Source organism: Monodon monoceros, unplaced genomic scaffold (assembly GCF_005190385.1).
Source record: "Monodon monoceros isolate NGI ecotype Baffin Bay Population unplaced genomic scaffold, NGI_Narwhal_1 Super_Scaffold_5, whole genome shotgun sequence".
NCBI classification, from domain to species: Eukaryota; Metazoa; Chordata; class Mammalia; order Artiodactyla; family Monodontidae; genus Monodon; species Monodon monoceros.
The window spans coordinates 92,466,536-92,489,879 of record NW_021703782.1 but is presented as its reverse complement, the minus strand read 5'-3'; the positions used below and the strand labels follow the sequence as shown (position 1 = coordinate 92,489,879).

At 41.7% G+C, this 23,344-nt stretch overlaps 1 protein-coding gene across 3 annotated transcripts in view; it reads right to left on the bottom strand.

Moving 5' to 3' along the window:
* SNX30 (sorting nexin family member 30) overlaps positions 1-23,344 on the bottom strand; it is a 105,491-nt gene that overhangs the window by 47,693 nt on the left and 34,454 nt on the right. The window contains exons 1-3 of one of the 3 annotated variants that reach the window (XM_029201349.1): positions 13,775-14,700; positions 13,442-13,633; positions 2,446-2,556 (exon numbers count right to left, since the gene is read on the bottom strand). In XM_029201349.1, coding sequence (XP_029057182.1) covers positions 2,446-2,556; positions 13,442-13,633; positions 13,775-13,777 — 306 coding nt within the window. In that variant the 5' untranslated portion in view covers positions 13,778-14,700. Of the gene's footprint in view, positions 1-2,445; positions 2,557-13,441; positions 13,634-13,774; positions 14,701-23,344 lie in introns of those variants that run through there. The other 2 variants (XM_029201347.1, XM_029201348.1) reach the window with 2 other exon arrangements.

The window sequence follows — 23,344 nt, the reverse complement described above, 5'->3', positions numbered from 1 at the left end:
AAGAGGTTTCTTTTGGGGGTGATGAAAAGATTCTAAAACTGACTGTGCTGATGGTTACCCAGCTCTATGAATACACCAAAAGCCCCTGACTCGTACATTTCACATGGGTGAATTGTATGGTATACTGAATTATACCTCAATAAAGCTTTAAAAAAAAAAAAAAAGAAATGAAAATTTAAACAATAATTATGTTACATGTTTACTGGGTCTCCATCTGATAGTTAACTCCCCTGGGCAGGAGTCCCTTGTCTATCTTATTACCCTTCACCTTCCCAAGGGCAGTAAAAAGGCCTAGTAAAAGGACCAAAGTCGATTATTAATAACAGACACCTCCCAGCAAAGCTGCTGTAAGACGAATTTCTTTGGGGGGAAAAAAAGAGTTTGTCTGCAGTCTGACTTTCATGTTTAAGTCAGAGATGCTCTCCTACATTAAATCTCTCTCCACAGCAGAAATGCACTAAAAAGTTATGAAGAAATTTAATTCTCTAGATGCTTCTACTCACTGCTTTTATCCAGATCATAGGAAACCAGACTTAAAGATACTCTGGATCCACCATGGGCATTCTGGAGACTTCCATTCTCTCAGTTCTGGCTTCAGTGTCTATGCATGAGTCTACTATGTTTTACCAGCAGGTGTCGCTGTCTAACCTTTGGTCTTTAAGTACCGAACTTCATATACTCCTAGTTGCCAGGAAGTGCTGCATAATTCCCCTTATGCATAGTGTGGGCTACACATAAAAAGCAACTTCCTTCCAGTACAGTACGGAGAGGGAGAGAAAAAAGAGTAACTGTACAGTGGAAAAACCTGATAAGCACTATCTCAAGTCAGGTGATCAAGGTTAACATCAACAGTGATAAAATACTGTCAATGATAGTATATACCCCTCATATGATGTAATGAGAATGGTACTTTACCCCTGTGCTTTTCCTCCTCAAAACACATCACCCCAGGCTAACTATGAGAAAAACAGCAGACAAATCTCAACGAAGGGACATTCTACAAAATGCCTGCCTGGTACTCCTCAAAACTGTCAAGGTCATCAAAAACAAAGGAACTGTCACAATCAAGAGGAGCCTGGGACCAAGGAGACATGACAACTAAATGTAATGTGTTACCCTGGATAGGATCCTGGAACAGGAAAAGGGCATTAGGCAAAAAACGAGGAAATCTGAATAAAGGACTTTTAGTCAATAATAATGTATCATTTACTGGTTCATTATTGGTGACAAATGCGCCATACTAATAAGCAAAACTGGGTGTGGGGTCTATGAGAATTTGCTGTACTATCTTTGCAATAATTCTGTAAATCTAATACTGTTCTAAAATAAAAGTCTGTTTTTAAAAACTTCACTAGCTGCCAATTTTGCCACATTAAGATTTTAAGGAATAGTTCCAACTGTTTAAAACTATAGTTTCTTTTTTGGCATGTTTTTAAGTGATTAGAAGACAGAAAAGCAAAACCTCAGGCCTGGAGAGCAGAGGGAATAGGTGGGGTGGGTGCGGGGGGGGGGGGGCAGTGGTTTCCCTGAGAATGAATGGAGCCCCAAGCAAAACCCATCATCCCCATCACAGCACTAGCAACGTGGCCACTTCTGCCTTGAAAACTAAGAAAACTGCTAGTGCGTTCACAGCATAGTCAGCCTTTTCCAACCATGAAGGGAAGACTGGAAGATGCAGTGGTAGCAGGAAAACTGGCAGTGCTAAGAAGTTATCCAGCCAAGGTTTCTACTGAAAGGTAAAGCCCTGCTGAAGAGTTTTATGATCCAAATTGCCCTAAAGCCCCAAAGCCCAAGAAACATCTGAGGTCTAAACAGTTATTTATACTAAAAAAAAAAAGTAGAGAAGTACTCAATACATATGTTGATTTTAAGTAGTCTTTTAAATTTTATTTGCTCTAGTTTTGTTTTTAAAATGTGCAGCTAAAATAACAAATAAATAGTATGCTCTTCAATAAATAGTTAACTGGCTTTTGGTTTGTTTTCTTAAAGGACAAACTGGTTGAGTGGACTGTGTGCTAGATTCCTGCTCTCAGAATTACCCATGTCTAAAGAAAGCCCAGCCAGCTGTAATCTGAGACATCTTTCTCCACCTGGGGGCAGCTATCCAAACCGCAAGAATGGAGTCTAGGAAGGGTGAAACAGTCTTTAAGGAGGCAGCAAATGAGAATTAGGATTCTCCATACCTCAAAAAATTGTTATAATAAAAGTGAAAATCTAACCCAACCCACCCAAGAAACCAGCATACTGTATAGCGAATCAGAAATCAAAACCCTGAAGGTGAACTGTATTATACACCATCCATAAAATGTACATTTGATGGGTGACTCTGGTATGAAATGTAAGGTAGAGTTCATCCATAGTTTAAAGGGTGAGAGCTGAGTGAACACCGTCAGAAAAGAGAATGCAGGAAAAGTGAGTAACAAGCTGTACTGACTTAGTACCTACGGGAATGAGATGAGTGGGCTGGGATTCTTCCAGTTTGTTCCTCAACCAGTCAAAATCCTGGTATCTTCGACGAACAGAATATTCTGGCAGGTCAAACTCCACCCGAGTACTCTGCAAATGAGGACAGTGGAACAAAATCAGGGTAAGGGAAGAGTAGCATACCTTGGCAGAATGGAAGGAAAAAAGCTCTCTTTGAATAACCTGGGCAAGAACACACTTTTCTTCCACCAAACGCACCAGCCAAGTGGCAGGGCTTACCAACACGGAATGACAAGTCCGGGCCACAGGGTCCAGTTAAAAATTTCAAGGATCTAGAACGAAAATGTCGAGGTTTCATTTCCCCCTATCTCAGGAAATGGAACTATCCCTCAGAATTGTGCTTGGAAGCATTTGATTCATTTCCTCCAAGTTTAACTCTGAGAATTTCTTTTAGCAGAATAATTCCACCGAGGATACTGCTACTGAATCCAAATCTGTGAATCTGTTTAAAAAAAAAAAAGTCTCCACCGTCTGCTAAATATGCTGACAAGTTTTGCCAAAGGCAGAGGGGAAACAAGCAAAAAGTAGAGATAACAGATCACCTGCTCATTTAGGAACCAGACTAGGTGAAAACAGAAAAGGTTTTGCCCACTCTTCCATACTCTGCCAGGACCATAATAAGCTTGAAACTACATTGCATTTTAGATGATTTTTTAAATCTAGAAGGAAATAATTGTAAAATATCATTGTATTGCAAAAAAAAAAAATTCCCTGAATTTAAGTTTTCTGAAATGTGATTGCAACACTTTGATAACAAAAACCAATATTAAATAAAATTAATTTATACCAAAGCAGGATTTTTATACATTAATTTGCCCAAACCAAAATTATGTCTCAGATAAGCCATTTTTCCTTGTGAGGGTACCGACTATATGACGGTCACAGTTCTCAGAGGTTAAAGCACAAGATAAAAATGGTTCAAACTACATTTTATAAATTTATTGAAATCTTTCAAGCCAAAAGTCTGTTTAAATCCATGGAACCAAGAAAATCTTAAAAACACATGAACAAGGGACTTCCCTGGTGGTGCAGTGGTTAAGAATCTGCCTGCCAGTGCAGGGGACACGAGTTCAATCCCTAGTCCAAGAAGATCCCACATGCCGCGGAGCAACTAAGCCTGTGCGCCACAACTGCTGAGCCTGCACTTTAGAGCCCACGTGACACAACTACTGAAGCCCACGTGCCACAACTACTGAAGCCTGCGTACCTAGAGCCTGTGCTCTGCAATAAAAGAAGCTACGGCAACGAGAAGCCCGCGCACCACATGAAGAGTGGCCCCCACTCGCCACAACTAGAGAAAGCACAGCAACAAAGACCCAACGTAGCCAAAAAATTAATTTTTTAAAAGGACAGTAACTTAAAAAACACATGAACAAGAGTCATCCATCAAAGCAGCAGCCAGTGAACAGCTTTGGCATCAAACATTATGATTTCATCCTTCCCAGAAGCCAGGCTCACGGTCTGAGCAAAACTGTGAAGTTAAAGGACTCAGTCTTGGACTAAACCCCAACTAACAATCTTTCTGCCTCTTCTCCCCTTTTCAAAGTTTCACACACCGGCATACGCCCATGAAACACAACCTTCCCGTATGATGCAGGGGTAGGGGTGGGAAGACAAGGGGAAATTTGTTTAATTTAGGCATTTGTGATTTATTAGAAGACTCCCCAAAAGAATTAGCATTTCAGAACGAGAGAGAGAGAGAGAGAGAGAGAGAGAGAGAGAGAGAGGCAGAGAGAGGGAAAAAAATAAATAGAATAGTTAAATCCAAATCACTACTGATGAATCTTTAGGCATAAGGGTGACAGAAATATTGGCAGCAGTAGCCTGGCACTCCTCCTGAGGCAGGGGCATGAGCAGTCCTAGCATCCCTGAGATGCCACCAAGCCTCCCGGAGCCTCAGTTTCCTCAACAGTAAGGAGGCAGTTTGGAAGGGGCATTCTTCAAGACCGCACGGAGTCCCCCAGCAGATTCTGTCCGGGGACTTGTCGATGATTATGGGCTCAGGAAAGGCCGATTTCGAAGGGTGACAAATGAATGCAACTCATTTTCATTGTAAACAGAACTAATAGAGGGCTCTACTTTCTGTCCTCTTCTGTCACATGATATCCACTGGTTGTTCCTCTTTATTATGGCTTGCAAAACCACTTCATTAAATTATAGTCTACGTAACATTTCTACTCTAACTTTGAGATCAATCTTTGGTAACTACAGAAAGCAGTATGTATGATAAAACACAAGTTTTGTTTCTGCTGTAACCAATTTCACTTTCAAGCAACTGCTTTTTTTTTTTTTCTATTTATTTAGGTTCGACACACTTATTTTAAAACTTCAGGAAAATTAAAGAAATAAAAAATAAAAGATCAGCCATAATCCCTCTAAATGGAGATAAATGCAATTAATATTATGGTTTATATCTTTCCATGTTTTTTTCTATGCACAGGCACTCATATTTTCCTATGTCTCTTTAATATATCTTGGACATCTTTCTGTGTCAGTAAGTTCAGATCTACATAATCATCTTTAACACACATGAAGATACCATAATTAAACCAAATCCCCACTTAGGTTGTTACCAATTTTTCAATCAATAAACCATACTACGGTAAAAATCACTGATAATTCTCTTGAAATTACGAAAGAATATACATGAAAGAGTATACGTATCTTTAATCGACAAATTGTTTCCAGTTACAGACTGATTTATATTCTTAGCATATAGTCTCAATACTGGTTATCTTTGATGGAAGTATAACTGAAAAATAACATGTCATCTTTGTTTTACTTTTGTTTCTTTAATGACTGTCGTGGTTGAACATCCTTTCAAGTGTTTGTTGGCTGTACATTTTTCTTCTTTTGTGAGAAGTCTTTTTATATATTTGTGAGTCTAGTCTTCTCCATTTGTGAAAGCTCTTTATAGTGATCTACCTATCATGACTGCCAAATGGCTTTTATTATACAGAATTTAAAAATTGTTATATAGTCAAATTCATCCATTTTTTCCCTTTGTGGTTGCTACTTTTAGTGTCATTGATAAGAAGTCTGTCTTCATTGCAAGCTTTTGAAAATATTCACCTGAATTATCTCCTTTATTTATGGCATACATGTATACATATATATAAAATTGCTGCTATGCTACTTCTAGGAATCTATCATTAGAAAATAATTTTTAAACTGTGGCAAAGATACCTGTATAATGATGTTCACTGCAATATTATTTAAAATAACAAATTCAAAGCAACCTAAATGTTCAACAATAAAAAACAGTCAGGGAAATTATGGTATATTTATTCTATGGTTATCAGTAATCATGTCTGTAAAACATTTTTAATGGCAAAAATGCTTCAGTGATAGTTTTAAGAAAAAACAGCAGGATACAAAATTAATTATACATATTTTATGATTTCATTGGTGTTGGAATTTTTGACATAAAAAGTTAGAAGAAAAATCTAGGACTTATGATGACAACTTTACATTCAACTCTATTTCCAAACTTTCTAACATTCTTATACAATACTTATAGTCACACACAAAAAAAACTCACTTTTTAAAACAGCTCCTTTAAGGACAGGGGATTTAATAAATCAGTAAAATTTGTTTGATGCTTTGGAAAGCAATAACATAAAAAAAAACCCATCATGAAAGAGAAGGATGCTCACACTCTCTGACCTGGTAATTATTTTACTTATTTTTACCACCACTTGTTCTAGAAAAGATAGAGCGATATGTGGAATATGATCAAATGACATAAATTAGAAGTAGGTGAGCAAGATAAAGAAAAACAAGGACAGAGAGAAAAAGTAGAGCTGGGAACGAGGCTAGCAAAACACACTCACCTTGGAATTCTGCACACTTGTTAAAATTGGGCCACAGACATTACTGTGAATTTCTGGAAAGAAATCTAGTCCGTTATAGGACATACAGTGCTCATAAAATACGCAGGCCAATAAAACCCCAACTATGAGTCTGTAGTAAGATTTTCCTCTGTGAAATTCAGGGTCTGACTTAGAAAGAAAAATAAAGTACTAATAAGTGTTTATCTCTATTTTCTAGTATCTGTGGTAAACAAAACAATAAAAAAGAAAGTGCACACCCACAATTCCATAACCAGAGGCGACCACTTTACAGTTTTGTTCTGTGTCCTTCCTTACTGTGTTCCATACTCTAGAATGCCCCACCAAGATAAGGTCATTCGTACACACCTAAAGTCATATCTACAAATAGGTAACCGAGCACAAGAGTTGTAATGAAGAATATTCATTCTCACCACTGCACCCTGTGAATATCTCCTTGGTCATCTCTAGGCATCGCTGCCAAATTTTGTTAAGTTTAATACTTTGGAAGACCCAGCACGGAGCATCCCCCAGGAGCACATCCAGTCCCCTGGGCCTCACCGTCCCACAAAACAACTCCTCTTTATTCCCTAGGAGCTGATGGGCCCAGTGACTATGGCCTGGAGCCTTTCCCAAGCATTTTCAGTCAACTGAAAAGTTGATTTTACAGTCAACTCACTCTAGAGAGGCTTTGTCTCTATCAGAAATGCCATCCGTCCAGGCCACAGCTGGATCCTAACCAGTCTGAGTAACCCCCTCCCCCCAAAAAAGAACCTCTTCCCTTATCAAATATTAGCCAGTTAATCCCATTCTGTTTCAAAGCCCTGTAGCTCTAAGAGCACCTGAGAATGATGCTGAAGAGTGTTCTGGCCTCCTTCTTCCGAAACGAGCTTCCATTTATTTCCTCCTCCTCAGATCTTCCCATCCAGCTCTCTGGAACACCCGTCCCGTAAGTAATAAAGTCCTGTAGTCCCTCAACCTGCTCAAATTCTGAAAGCTGGCTCTCCCGAGAATACAGCCCCCTTGCTGTCCCATCAAGTGGAAAGCTGCTGGTGTTCTTACATTTCACAAACCTCTAAGACCAAGACCAAGAGTTGCTGTTGAGGGCTTCCCTGGTGGCACAGTGGTTGAGAGTCCGCCTGCCGATGCAGGGGACACGGGTTCGTGCCCCGGTCCGGGAAGATCCCACATGCCGCGGAGCGGCTGGGCCCGTGAGCCGTGGCCGCTAAGCCTGCACGTCCGTAACCTGTGCTCCGCAACGGGAGAGGCCAAAACAGTGAGAGGCCCGCGTACCGCAAAAAAAAAAAAAAAAAAAAAAAAGAGTTGCTGTTGACATCCTGCTCCCTCCACACCACTCCTCCCACCCCGGAAAATCCTTTCGAGGCTCATGCCATCAGGTTATAGATACCTCTACCTCTCCTCACACCTGTCATCTGCTGACACCTCTGGCCTTTCTCCTGATTCCCCTGAGAGCACCTTGTTCTCGGGCTTCATCATCTGGGTGCCCTCAAGACGCAGGTGGTTCCCACACACAACACCCACCGCTAAGCCAACTACACCTCACTCCACTGCCATGGCCTCTCCACAGACTTTGTCATCACACAGAAATTCAGACATCTCCCTCTCTAACTGGCACCTCTTATATTTCAGACTCTTCCATCTCCCAGTACCCCTGGTTTTTCAGCCTCGGGAACTACGGTTCTTGACAATCCATCCACTCCTGTCTTTACTTTCTTCCTTACTCAGCATCAATTCCACCAACCATCACTTCAGCATCTTACTTGCCCACATCCTAAATGCCCCTTCCACACTGTCATTCATACAACTCTGGCAAAAATGCAACCACCTGCTGCCTGCTTTTCTAGACTTAGGCACAGTCTGGAAGAAAAACAAAATCAGGGAAACACACTGACTGAAGCAATAAATTCTACAACTGGACGCTCAACACTGTCAATCAATCTCTTGATACTTCCTTAGTCAACTCTCTTCCCCATTTTCCCCATACTTCCTTAGTCGGCTCTCCGAGAGTTAACGTGAAGCCTGTAGAAGTTTTGAAAGCTTCTAAGCCCCACTTCAAAACCTCCCCCTTCACTCTTCACGAAGACCTCATCATCTATTCATAGAGAAAACTGCAGATATAAGCAAAGAACCCCTCAACATCCTGCCACAAAACAAAAACAAACCACTTCCCTTCTTCCAGAAACAATGGAAAAAGTATGTTTCCCCCATGAGAGGCCACTCCCTCCCTCCACTTCTGCCGGGGACACTCTCCGCCCACCTCCTCAGAGGCTTCCATCCTACTCTCCAACCTTCAACCCACAGTCTCCTTCTCCCCCAACAACGGCCACGTGGCACTTAAACGTTTAAGTCTCTTTCACCCTTAAAAAACAAACAAAATGCCTCTCCCCCTCAAAGCCACATCCCCCTCCTCCAGCTACTGTTCTCTCACTCACTTTCACTGCCAAACTACCAACACTCACCACGTCTTTTCCTTACTTCCCACTCATCCTAACCCACTGCACACTGGTACCACCACCCCAATGAAGCTGCTCTCACCGTAGTCATCAATAACCTTCTCATCATTAAATCTAACATTCACTTTGTAATCCTTACATATAACTTGACCTCAGCAGCATTTAGCCTGCATTGACCACTGAGACACCTGAAAAGAGGAATTAATTGGGGCATAAGCCTAGGAGATGACTATCTGGCGATGGGATAAAAGACAAGAGGAGGACGGCTTCCAAAGGGAGCTGAGGGCTGCTCTCTGTTTCCCCGACCTCCAGTCTATCTGCACATCATCATCAATTTCAACAGTCAGGCCATGGTAGCGGATGTGACGGTGCTGGTGGGGGGATGGGAGGGGCGGTGTGGGTCACTTTCTCGAAAACCACGTCTTCTGAAAGCACAGCACAAGACAGATCTGGGTTCAAGACAGATCTGGGTTCAAGTTTTAACACGTATTAGTTGCATGTCTTCGAGCAATTTTCTTAATATCGCTGTGTCTTAGTTTCCTCATGTGCAAAAGTAAGAATACTACCAGTACCTACTTCACTGTGCGTGATGATTAACTGAGGATATATTTAAAGCACTTAGCACAAAATAAATGACAGCTCATCCACAGGGCGGAGCACTACTGCAGTCTTAGAAACAATGGCATATCTGTGCTCACTGGCATTTACTAGCAGAGGAAGACATTTGCATTGTATTAAGCGAATTGGCCGCAAGTAAAATACTCATTTTTGTGAATGAATGGATAGAGACAAATAGTTCAGAGAATTATAAATGATTATTTCTGGCTGGTGAGCTTGTAACTGTTCTTTTATTTTATTGTTTTAGCTTACTTGAGTTTTCCAATTTCTCTATAATGAGCACATATTACTTACATAAAATAAAATTTAAAGGGTTTCTACTGCAAAAAAAAAAAAAGTACAGCATATGGTAAATGCTCAATAATTAGCTATTACTAAGATGTTACTTTCTAGACGCCTACAGAGAAAACTGCCAGGATCTGCCAGCCCTGAGAAAGCCTCTCTCCACCACTGGAGAGAGAAGACAGCCACGCCTTAGACCTCGGTGGGGAACACTTTCCCCGCGTTGGCTCTCAGCCCTAGGCTCATTTTAGCTCAGGCAAAAGCAGCTCTGTACTTTGTCCAGCTTTTGTCATCAGGAATCTGAATCAGGCCTGGGAGTCAAAGCTCAAAGTCATAAAGTAAGTATTTGTACAACCTCGTCCTCTGACCATTAACTTTGCTTGAGAAGCTCAGCAGGAGTGGGGTGCTGGGACAAGATCAGGAGTTTGCGACCCTGTGTTCCCGTCTTTCCTCTCTCTCATCCCCACGCATCCCTACACGTCCTTTAATACAACACTCAGAAAAAAGGTTCCAGATGCATCACCAACGTATTAAACCTGGTGTCACTATTTGAAACAGGAAAAGAAAAGGACTCTGGTTTGAGATCAGAAGTGGAATTCACGGTAAGAAGTAAAACTTAATCCTGCAACAAGTTCACCCTTAAGGTGCTGTCCTCGAAGCCAAGTGAAAATGTGGGACTGGAACTTGGAAAGATTATCCTAAGACATTATCTGACTTAGAGGAAAAGAGACAGAAATAAGAGCACAATGGAGAAAGGGGAAGGAAGGACAGAGACAGCAGAGGAGAGAGTGGTGAGCTGCAGCACGGGCATCAGCCTGAGAATCCGCTGACAGGGAGAGAAACTGCAGGGTGGAGGACAAGCAGGGCTGGGGAAGCATCAAGACAGGTGAGCACTGCTGTGCCAGGCGATCACCTTGACATTCAGCTGTTTAGAGCACAAATTCAAGAAAAACGTGTTTTGCATTTCACTGACTACAGGGTACAAGTTGACGCTAGGGAGAAAAAAATAAGTAACTGGAAATGATTCATGGGGGGTATGTATATCATCCTAGGACCTCTGAGGATATAATACACATCTAAGCACTTAGCAATGTTGAGAAATACTACCCAGTGCCAAAAGAGACAGGGGCAGACTGTGTGAGCGCATATGCCTCTGCACACATACAAATTTTCAAATGTGAACCAGGTGTGGAAAAGACAAGGCAGTAATATAGTGGTACAAGGCAGAAAGTTAATAAATATTAGTTCCCACTCTTCTCTTACTCTTCCTCTGCCTGACATTAAGACTACCTGTATGCAGAAAACTATAAGACACTGATGAAAGAAATTAAAGATGATACAAACAGATGGAGAGAGATACCATGTTCTTGGATTGGAAGAATCAACATTGTGAAAATGACTATACGACCCAAAGCAATCTACAGATTCAATGCAATCCTTATCAAACTACCACTGGCATTTTTCACAGAACTAGAGCAAAAAAATTCACAATTTGTATGGAGACACAAAAGACTCCGAATAGCCAAAGTAATCTTTAGAAAGAAAAACGGAGCTGGAGGAATCAGGCTCCTGGACTTCAGACCATACTACAAAGCTACAGTAATCAAGACACTATGGTACTGGCACAAACACAGAAATATAGATCAATAGAACAGGATGGAAAGCCCAGAGATAAACCCACGCACATACGGTTACCTTATTTTTGATAAAGGAGGCAAGAATATACAATGGAGAAAAGACAGCCTCTTCAGTAAGTGGTGCTGGGAAAACTGGACAGCTACATGTAAAAGAATGAAATTAGAACACTCCCTAACACCATACACAAAAATAAGCTCAAAATGGATTCGAGACCTAAATGTAAGGCCAAGCACTATCAAACTCTTAGAGGAAAACATAGGAAAAACACTGTTTGACATAAATCACAGCAAGATCCTTTCTGACCTACCTCTTAGAGAAATGGAAATAAAAACAAAAGTAAACAAATGGGACCTAATGAAACTTAGAAGCTTTTGCACAGCAAAGGAAACCATAAACAAGATGAAAAGACAACCCTCAGAATGGGAGAAAATATTTGCAAATGAAGCAACTGACAAAGGATTAATCTCCAAAATTTACAAGCAGCTCATGCAGCTCAATAACAAAAAAACAAACAACATAATCCAAAAATGCACAGGAGACCTAAACAGACATTTCTCCAAAGAAGATATACAGATTGCCAACAAACACATGAAAGGATGCTCAACATCACTAATCATTAGAGAAACGCAAATCAAAACTACAATGAGGTGTCACCTCACACCAGTCAGAATGGAGATCATCAAAAAATCTAGAAACAATAAATGCTGGAGGGGGTGTGGAGAAAAGGAAACCCTCTTGCACTGTTGGTGGGAATGTAAATTGATACAGCCACTATGGAGAACAGTATGGAGGTTCCTTAAAAAACTAAAAATAGAACTACCATACGACCCAGCAATCCCACTACTGGGCATATACCCTGAGAAAACCATAATTCAAAAAGAGTCATGTACCACAATGTTCACTGCAGCTCTACTTACAATAGTCAGGACATGGAAGCAACCTAAGTGTCCATGGCCAGATGAATGGATAAAAATGATGTGGCACATATATACAATGGAATATTACTCGGCCATAAAAAGAAAGGAAATTGTGTTATCTGTAGTGAGGTGGATGGACCTAGAGTCTATCATACAGAGTGAAGTAAGTCAGAAAGAAAAAAATACTGTATGCTAACACATATATATGGAATCTAAAAAAAAAAAAAGTTCTGAAGAACCTAGGGGCAGGATAGGAATAAAGATGCAGACGTAGAGAATGGACTTGAGGACACGGGGAGGGGGATGGGTAAGCTGGGACGAAGTGAGAGAGTGGCATGTACATATATACACACTACCAAATGTAAAATAGATAGTTGGAAGCAGCCACATAGCACAGGGAGATCAGCTCGGTGCTTTGGGACCACCTAGAGAAGCGGGATGGGAGGGTGGGAGCGAGATGCAAGAGGGAGGAGATATGGAGATATATGTATATGTATAGCTGATTCACTTTGTTATAAAAAACTAACACATCATTGTAAAGCAATTATACTCCCATAAAGATGTTAAAAAAAAATTGTAAAAAGACTAATTACACCAGATTATAATCATGTTCTCATCACAGAGCTTCAGGTTGATACAATGGTTGAAACAATGATTAATAAATTTCAAGAGTAATGAGATATTAACATCTTAAACAATATCATGATAGAAAATAAGTGAAAGTACGGGGTTTAAAAGTTTCATTTGAGGGCTTCTCTGGTGGCGCAGTGGTTGAGAGTCCGCCTGCCAATGCAGGGGACACGGGTTCGTGCCCCGCTCCGGGAGGATCCCACATGCCGCAGAGCGGCTGGGCCCGTGAGCCATGACCGCTGAGCCTGCGCGTCCGGAGACTGTGCTCCGCGACAGGAGAGGCCACAACAGTGAGAGGCCCGCGTACCGCAAAAAAAAAAAAAAAAAGTTTCATTTGAAAGACTGTAGTCACAATTTCTCCTTCATTTTAAGGTTAAAAGAAAAAAACTTATGCATAATCCTTTTAAATCTGAATATATCCACTCTCCCAAAAAGCGATACTCACAATTGTCATAAAGGTGAACAGAGTTGTACAAAGGAAGGGAAAAAGGAAAGGCAGGAATCATGGCGGTAGGACTTCAATTCTCCAAGACACTCTAGACAGGTGGAAGATAATAAAAAGACCTACTTTGGTGGTGATCCTGTAAGTGATGTAGGTCTCCATCGTACAGACATGCTTCTTGGGATCATCAACCGTGACAAAGAGGTCTCTGGTCTCACCATCGATGTCATCATCAAGTTGTAGTCTGTTGAGAAGGGAAGATGAAGAAGCTGGACTTGCAGGGCCTGCTGGAGTACCGCCGTTGGGCAAAATGAGATCCTGAAAGAAAAAAAGAATCACCTTACAAAGCAGCTAAAATCACACACCTGGAGAACACCAGCAACAGAGGCTGCTTTAGCCAAACCAAGAAACACCTCTAAATACAAAAATAACTTTCAAAGAATCTGATCCTCTCCTTACCATTTCTTAAGTGGACGAGTCTTTTACAACCAAGAGAAACACGACGGGCAGTGCTCTACACCAAATCCCGTTGATTCATGTGTCAGCACGCGCTGCAGGAACCGACAGTTCAAGGACAGAGAACATGACAGCTACCACCGTCGTCAGACTTCGACGGAGAAAGAGCTCCTGAGCACACCACATTGTCTCTTTTTCCCACATTCTCAAGACCGCCACTTGGGCCCAGGTAAACATTAAGGGGCCAGAACCCTCTTAAATATCCAACACATTTAAAAACCTCATCAACCATCACAAAGAGACAGCTAAACATTACGTGCCTCCTGGAACGAGTTCACACCACCACCTATGAAGTATGCTTGCCAAATATGCTGGATATGAGTCCTGAACAAATCTCTAGACACAACACCAATTTATAGGCAATACAGCAAGAGTGAGGAGCATGTTAAACAAGTGCTGCGAGGATGCAATCAGCGGCATCTACACAATGTGAAGCTAAAGAGAACCGAAGACCCAGTTTCTTCAATAAATAAATAAATTGTAAGGAAAAAAGAAAGAGTTGGAAAGAGCACCTATGGATGTAATAAAACTTAGGAGACCTATCAACAACTGCAGTGGGTCCTGATTAAAACACAGGGTTAAAAGATTTTGAGACATTCAGGAAATTTTGAATATTGATCAATTATTTGATGACATGAAGGAATTATTAGGTGTGATAATGGAAGTATTATGATTTTACAAAGTCTTCATCTTTTAGTAACACATAACTAAAGTATTCATAGATGAAATGATAGGATGTGTGGTATTTGCTTCAAAATAATTAAGGTCAGGTAGTTGGGATATAGATGATACAGGATGGCCCAAAGCTGATCACTGTTGAAGCTGGTACTTGCAGGTTCACTATAAATTCTCACCTCTTCTGAATGTGTTTAAAATGTTCCACAATAAAAAAGTTTAAAAGGGTTGGGGGGGGGAGCAAGTACCAGAAAAGAAAGGGAAGGAAAGATTAAAAACTTATGGACTTCTTTCTTCTTAGGCCTCAGTAGGAAGCCACTTGAATCAATTATGTCCCTATAATATTCAAAAAAGATGCAGTCTTCCAGTTACCTTTTCTGGCTTTAAGATTTGATAAGAGAACAAAGCCCTATCTAGCAGTAGATGTGAAAGCCTCTGAATGTCACCTTGGAATCATTAGAAGGCAAAGACTAAGGAATATGGCAAGAAAGTGACATGATACTAAGCAAAGAGCCTTGGTCAGGAATGTTTTTTGCATTCCTGACCTGTGGGTAATCAGATCACAGGCTGGGCGTGGGTCTTTCCCCAGAATGATCTCTTCTTGTGTGCAGGCTGGATATGACTTAGCCCCCAGAGCAGAGAACATACAGGAAACGAGAAGTCAATCTAGCAGTCATGTCCATAAGCTCCAGATGAAGATGGCACATCTGGAAAGAGAGTATGGAACAAGGCAGAGGGAAGCATGGTCTGGGGTCAAGGGCAATGTCACCCAACTCAGTGGGTGATGGAAACTAAACAACTTTGTCTCCCTGACCACAGATAATTTAATCACATCCTTACTTATGCAATGTCAAAAATACTTTTATAATTACTGAAAGGGTACTCATGGGAATGGACCCCACCCCTCCACTTCTCAGCCCAGGGTCTTGTCAGCTGGGAAGGCAAGCCCCTCAGCAGCTGCCCTCCGTGTGGACCACAGAGCCTAGCTACAGCAGCATCCCACGACCTGCTTCCTCAGCACACTGATGTCACTGAGGGCATGCAGTGTCCAAATCCCAGGGTCCAAGGATCAGCGGGGGGACATCTTCTCTGGAGCTCTGAGACAACCACCACGTCTTCATCATTTCAGTAAATATTTAAACACTGACCTCAGGCAAGGCACCATGCTAGGCACTGAGGGGCCCACCCTTATATTTTAACAACACTAGCTCACTGGGCCTCAGAAAGGCTCCATCACCTATGGCTAAACATTGCACAAAAGAAAGAATGAATTCAAAACCTTTAGTCAGATAAGCCAACATCAGCTCAGACAGCAATTTTCCACAATCTGGCCTGAACTGATCCTGGAACCCACTATGCTGTTTCATATTTTCTCATCGTTGCTTACATAGCGCGCGCGCACACACACACACACACACACACACCCCTCTTTTTTATGTAGAGGGCTCCCAGGATCTCACAGAAATCTTCTCAAATGCCCCGTCCTCCTAGAATCCTTCCTGGATCCAGCCCCTGACAAAATTAGTCACTCCCTTCTCAATACCTTGAAGATACTTCCACTGAAGCAATTTTCACAGTTTTAATCGTTTATTTACATATATAACTTATCCATAAGCACTGTGCATCCAACAACTGTAACTGTGCCTTGTTCACCTTCGTGTGTGTGTCTGTGATTATCCATCCATCTGTCTGCCCGTCTCCCAGTGACTCCAGGACAACTCCCCTAACCTCAACTCCCCTAACCTTTGCTCTGGGGACCTCAGCCAATAACCCTCCAGGAACGGCCCACATAAAGGTCTAAAAGATCTTGGCCAGATAGTGGGAACTGAACTATTTCTCAAATCAGTTAGCGGGGGCTGGGGAGGAGAAAGTCACTCAGACCTTGTCACACAGCAGATTCTTTCCTTTAGGACTACACAACCAGGGAAGATATCCACACCCTTACTACAGGGTGCTTCCTGTAATATTATTTGAGCATATATGAGTAGCAAATGAGCTACGGATGCCTGGACTTTCCTATAAAGGGTTGCTACCATCTCCGACTTCCATGGCACATCTGTGCGCAGGGCTTCCACATTCTTATTTCGCTGCCCTCTACATCAACCTCAACGTGGCGAGGTCAGCAGACAGATACTATCTCTACTGATGAGGAAGCCGACTCAAAAAGGTGAAGGACTTCTGTATCCAAATGTATGGAAGCCAGTTATCACTCTACTGAGTTGAGCTAAGGTATCTGGTTCCTAGTTCAAGGGTGTTATCAAGCTGGATCCCCTTTGTGTGGCTTTCCCCAACCCAACACTGTCCCTCATCTCCATTCTCTGGCCATAAATCCTTCTGGGTAAACATGAAGCTTTTGTTTTTAAAGCCAGTCGAGGAATGCTTACATTTTCCCTTAGGGTCTTAATACAAGTTATCCCCCAGATAAGTCCCCTCAAGATATGGTCCCCATGAGAAACAAACGTGGAGGGAAAAGACAAAAATCTTAGAAGGGCAGGGGCTTAGGTGGACTCAGTGACCCAGGCTCCTCTACCCTCAGAGTCCTCCGGTAGCGGGTCTGCTTCACTGAGACCTGAGTTCTAGAGCACGTATTGTGGGAGGGCAGCACCTTTACAACTAACACGAATTACAAGAAGTGAGAGAATCCCTTGGCTCAACAAAAAAGCCTCCTGTTTCATTGTTGCTGCCCTACAGTCAGTCCTCCTTACTGCAGCCAGAATGCTCCCTGGAAAAGGTCAATCAAAACATGTTACCCTGCTGCTCAGAACTCTGAAAGACATCCATCCAAACACATTCAAAATAAAATCCAGACTCCCTCCCATAACCCACAAGGGCCAACATGATCTTATCACAGTCTCTGACCTCATCCCAGACATTCTCCCCACTGCCCTCCAGCTCATCCTGCTCTACACACCTGGCCTTGGCTCATCTGGACCTCAGGGCCTTCATACTTGCTGCTCACTCTGCCTGGAACACTGCTCTCCCCTCCGATTGCCACTGGCCTGGCTCTTCTCCTCAAACAGGTTTCTGCTCAAATGACACCTACTCAGAGAGGCGTTCTCAGCCCACAAAAATCTAAAAGCATCCCTGCACCCTCCATCATTTTCCAGTCCCTTCCCTGGCTTTATTTTCATCATAGGACTTAACCACTGTCTAAAAATGTATTATATATTAATTGATTATCTGTCTGTCTGACTTCCCACCAGTCTGTAAATTCCACAGGAGCAGAGACTGTGTCTTCTGGAACACAGTAGGTACTCAGTAAGTATCTGATGAATGAATGTGTTTTAGAAGTGACCCAACTCAATCTCTTGCCAATATAAGGTACTCAATAAACGTCTGTTGAATGACAACAAAACTGAGGCTAACCTGGACGGACTGCCGAGTTTTGAATCCCGGTTCTACTCTTTACTAGCAGCATGACTTAAGTAAATTCCTTAATCTCTCTATTGCCCCAGCTTCGTCATTTATAAAATGGGTATAATGGGATTGAGTTAGTTAGCATATGGAGCAATTGGAACAGTGCCTGGAACATGGTAGGCGTTATATCACTATTAAAATACTCAAAAAAAAAAAAAAAGTCAACTTGTCTGCAAGTATTCCGGCATCCCCTTTAGACTATGGGGCTGGGTTCACAGTAGACCATAAATGCTGCTGAAAATTAAAATTGCACCTAGAGTCACAGTTGGTGCCTTAACCACATCTTCCTTAATGACTTCCCTGTAGCAATAGATACATCTACAATAGCCTTTGTGAGAGTTACAACTACCTAGTTGATAAATACATGAAAACTCCTCAACGCTCCAAAATATCAATTCTTGCTATGTAGTTTCAGTTCTAAGAGAATTTCTTCTCCCCATCACCCCTTTCTACTTAGGAAGAGGAATACATAACCAGGACACTTTGGAAACTGCCCTCGCTCAAAGAATTTCAGTTATAAGATCCACCATTGTGGTCAGCCAGCCGCAAGAGAGGTTATTAAAATAACGTTAGTCACCAGCAAAATTCTATATTACATTAAACATAGGGTTTATGAAAGAAAGTGGCATACCTTAAGGGCCAATATAGACTTAATAAAAACAAGTCATGCGAAAACACTCTAATTTCTCTTTCTGATACTATTAGGGGAGTGTGGGCAACACGATGATCTCGTTTCAGAAGAGCCTGCCAAAGCCTCTCGAGGCATCCTGAACGCTACAGGAGAACGAGAGCTCTCTGAATGCACAGGCTGTACCCGACCTGCCTGAATGGACCTCGCTCCTGCCAGGCACACAGGGGATGCCTGAAGAATGGATGGGCCCTGCACAAACTCAACAGAACACTCCTGACTGCTGACTTTGCTGTAAAGTTACATTTAGGCCAACTATGGGCAATAACTTCAAAGGGAAAACCTCAAAACTGTTCTGTTCAAAGATGTTCATAACAGATCAAAGAACACAGAGTGAACCCTGGAAAAGCTCCAAAGGCTCACTAACCAGGAAATGATCGTGTTTACATTAATAACAATGTTACACACTCACTGAAAAATTATAAATCTAGGCTTCTAGATAAATGCAGCGAATTAATAAGCTCAGGTCTTTGCTTTCTCCCTCTTCCCCCCTTCCAGACAACAACCACCTGAAGAACGGGAGAGAAAGAGCAGTGGGGGGGCGGCGGGGGGGGCGGCGGGCGCATAGTGACTGGAATGAGTACCAGATTAGAAACTAGGAAAGGGCATCATCCAAATGCCAAAAGTTTTGAAGATTTCCTACAGGAGACAATTGAGAAAAGGACTGAGACTCAACTGAGGAAAGGACTCAACTGCGAAAAGAACTGAGAGGTATCTTTAACCCATGCCACTGAGGTTACTTAGGGTTCTCAAGGTTACCTAAGAAGTAGAAAGTGTCCTGAACCCTCCCAGACACTCTAATTTGAATTTGCAATTGTCTGGAGGGATGAGGGTATGGAAGGGCCCACAGTGGGGCAAAGGAGGACCCCCAGAGTGTCTGGCTGCTGTGAGCAAGGGGGTGCCAGCACAGGCATACACCATGGGAGGCCCACCAGCAGAGGGTGCCTTGCCCCCAGGGCTTCATCTAGCCAGGAGGGGTAGAGATGCAAGAGAAAGGTCAGGGGAACAGAAGGCGCCTGTTTGCACCTTCATGAAGTCAGCTGCCCTGGGTAGGTCCACCAAGCACAAAGGAGGCAAGACCGCAAATTCTGAAAAGGCTGGACTCTACCGAGATGGGGAGAGCACCTAAAACAAGATGGAAGCCAGGCTATACTGGATCCAGACACAGAGAGGAACTAGGCCAAGTCTTCCTGACCGACTGTCCCTGACCCTGGTTTTCTTTCTTCTGATTCCTTTTCCCAAGGGGAGACCACTCCACTCAACTGATCTGTCAACTATTATTCCACTCAACCTAAGATCCGAGAAGACAATTCTAACATCAAGTAGAAACAGGGGGATCCAGGGAATTCCCTGGCAGTACAGTGGTTAGAACTAGGTGCTCTCACTGCCGGGGCCCCAGGCTCAATCCCTGGTCGGGGAACTAAGATCACGCAAGCCGTGCAGCGAGGCAAAAAAAAAAAAAAGAAAAAGAAAAGGAAAGAGAGAGAAAGAAAAAAGAAACAGGGGAGCCAATAATTCACTTCTTCTGGTGAGAGGTAAATAGCAGGCCTGTATTACCTCATCAGACACAAGAAAACCGAAAAATATACCAGCCTATATCAACTCATCATTCAGACCCAAGAAAACCAATACATGAGGAAAAGCAGCACAGTCCTTAAGAGCAGATAAATATATACATTTGAAAAGATTTATCCCATAAAACACTACACTTTAGTCCACATCTACCTTGTGCTCCCATTTAAAAAAAAAAAGTCAAAGTGGAAGAGAACTGTACTTTACTTCACTGTACAGTAGAAACTAACACAACATTGTAAAACAACTATACCCCAATTAAAAAAAAAAAAAAGAAAGAAAGTGGAAGAGGGGGAATTCCCTGGTGGCGCAGTGGTTAAGACTCCGCACTCCCAATGCAGGGGGCCCGGGTTCGATCCCTGGTCAAGGAACTAGATCCCATGTGCATGCCTCAACTAAGAGTTCACATGCCACTGCTAAGGAGCACTCGATCTGAAACTAAAGGAGCCCAGCTGCCGCAACTAAGACTCGGTGTAGCCAAATAAATAAATAAATATCTAAAAAAAAAAGAAAGTGGAAGAGGGAATAAAAAAATTAAAGCAGGGCTTCCCTGGTGGCACAGTGGTTGAGAGTCCGCCTGCCGATGCAGGGGACACGGGTTCGTGCCCTGGTCCGGGAAGATCCCACATGCCACGGAGCGGCTGGGCCCGTGAGCCATGGCCCCTGAGCCTGCACGTCCGGAGCCTGTGCTCCGCAACAGGAGAGGCCACAACAGTGAGAGGCCCGCGTACTGCAAAAAAAAAAAAAAATATATATATATATAAATAAAACCAAAATTTAATTCTTCTAAAAGAATTAAATATAGAATTGTATTAATATAGAATAAATATAGGATTAAATATAGAAAGAAGGAGGGGAAAAATGAGCAGGCAATAATGATTTAAATCTTACCTCTGTGTATGATTATAAATTACAAGGATGTGCTATGAATAGCTATGCTAATAAACCTGGAAGCCTCTTTGGCCATACATTGCAGGAAAATGTACGGCCAAAGAGAAATTAAATTGATCTAGAAAACCTAAACAACTAAATAACCTCAGAACTGCTGTCAGAGAACTTTTACTGAAAGGTGAGCTAAGCCCCAATGGTTTTACAACTGAGCTCTAATGAACCTCAAGGAGCAAGTCCTGTTTTATTTGAACACTCTAAAAAACATTTAAAAATGAAAAAACTTTCAAATCAGTTTATAAGGGTTACCTATATCTGATATCAAAATAGTATGACAAAAAAGGAAATCAGATGTAAGTGTAGACTTCGTCAGTAAAGTAACAGCAAATGGTACATTAGAAGAATTTTTTTAAAAAGAAAGAAAGAAAAATAATATACCAGGATTGAGTCAAACATAATCCAAGAAATCAAAAGTGATTTAACATTAAGAAATTTATTAATGCTACTTATTACATTAACTGATAATAGGATCACTGTCCAATATAATCATGCCCACAACTACCAAAATGCTTATTGGTATCATACACTGGTAAATATCAGCCATTCTATTAAAATCTCTAAGTAAAATTAAGAAATAAAAGGAAGGTTCCTAAATATGTTAAAGGGTATATATCGGAAAACATCAGCAATGAACCTTGAAAACACTGCTCTAAGTGAAAGAAGCCAGACATGAAAGGCCACATATATAATTTCATTTGTATGAAGAATCCAGACAGGCAAATCCACAAAGATAGAAAGAAGACTTCTGGTTGCCAGGGGCTGAAGGGAAGGGGAAAACAGGAGTGAACACTTAATAAATATGAGGTTTCTTTTTTGGGTAACAAAATATTCCAGAATTAGATAGTAATGATGTTTGCACAATGCTGTGAGTATACTAAAAACCACTCAACTGTAATATAGTTTGAAATGGTGACTTTTACGGTATGTGAATTAGATCTCAATAATATATTTCTTAAGCAGGAAACAACATAAAACACTGGAGTTATGTCTACAAAATTCAGAAACAAGACTCTGATACAGAATCACCCCATTATTCAAATTGTTCTGGAGCCTTGAGCTAGCGCAACGGTGTACAACAGAGCTCCACGCACTGCAATCATTCAAGAAGAAACTCGCAGTGATCTACCACATCACTTCCTTGCAAAAGGTTGGTTTCTTCGCAAATTAATCTAAACTATAATACACATAATAGGGAGAAAATGTATGTAAAACTTTTTAAAATGATAAATCTAAACTGATGTCAGGTATTTACTAAATAACATTCAGTGACAAAAGGAGAAGACACAAACCACATGGTAGATTGTAGTATCGTTTGCAATTATTAACTCTGTACCTTTAAGAGGATTATACACACTCACTATTGCCAAGTGACTGCCGACTGGAGGGCATATCTCCACTCGAGTCCAGTGACTGTTGGCTTGGCTACGTAACAGGCTCTGACCAATGGCACATGAGCAAATGTGACGTACACCAGATGGGAGCAGACACTTTAAGAGCCACTGCATGTTTCCATCAGCTCTCATGCGCTCTCTCCTCCTCATGTGCTCTCTCCTGCCTTCAGAAGGGAAGACTTATGGAAAAGAGCCATAGCAATGGACTCCCAGCCACCAACACATAACTTGATCTAGAAATTAATGTTTGCTGCAAACCTCTGTTATTTTTGGAATTTGTGGTTTATTAACCACAGCAAGACTAATACATATAATTATTAAAATGTCTATGTAATTTTAAAAATCTAGGTAAGAGATAGTGTGTAAACAATATGGAATTTTAAGATGTAGGGATTTATCTTTTTTTTTTTTTTTTTTTTAGTAACTGTAGAATTATTCAAAATGCACCTTAACCATATGACTTAAGTCCTAGGACCCTATTTGATTATCAGTAGAAGTTCAGTCTTCCTTCTTTCCCACCCCTGCCCCAGAATCCCATCTCCAATATTCTCCAAAACCTCCAAGGTTGCTTGCACAAGTTTCTCCAAGTTCCCAAGGCCCAGCTGTCTGTGGTTTCTAGGTTAGCATCTTCTCTGAACAGTCTTACATTTTCCCACTTTGGATTCTGGATCATCACATATGAGGGAAAGACTCTTCTTCTTTACACACAGGTTAAGAGATCACCTTTAATTATTTGTAGGTTAATAAAGTCGTTTCAAAACTGAAAATGTGGGTTTCCCTGGTGGCGCAGTGGTTGAGAGTCTGCCTGCCGATGCAGGGGAC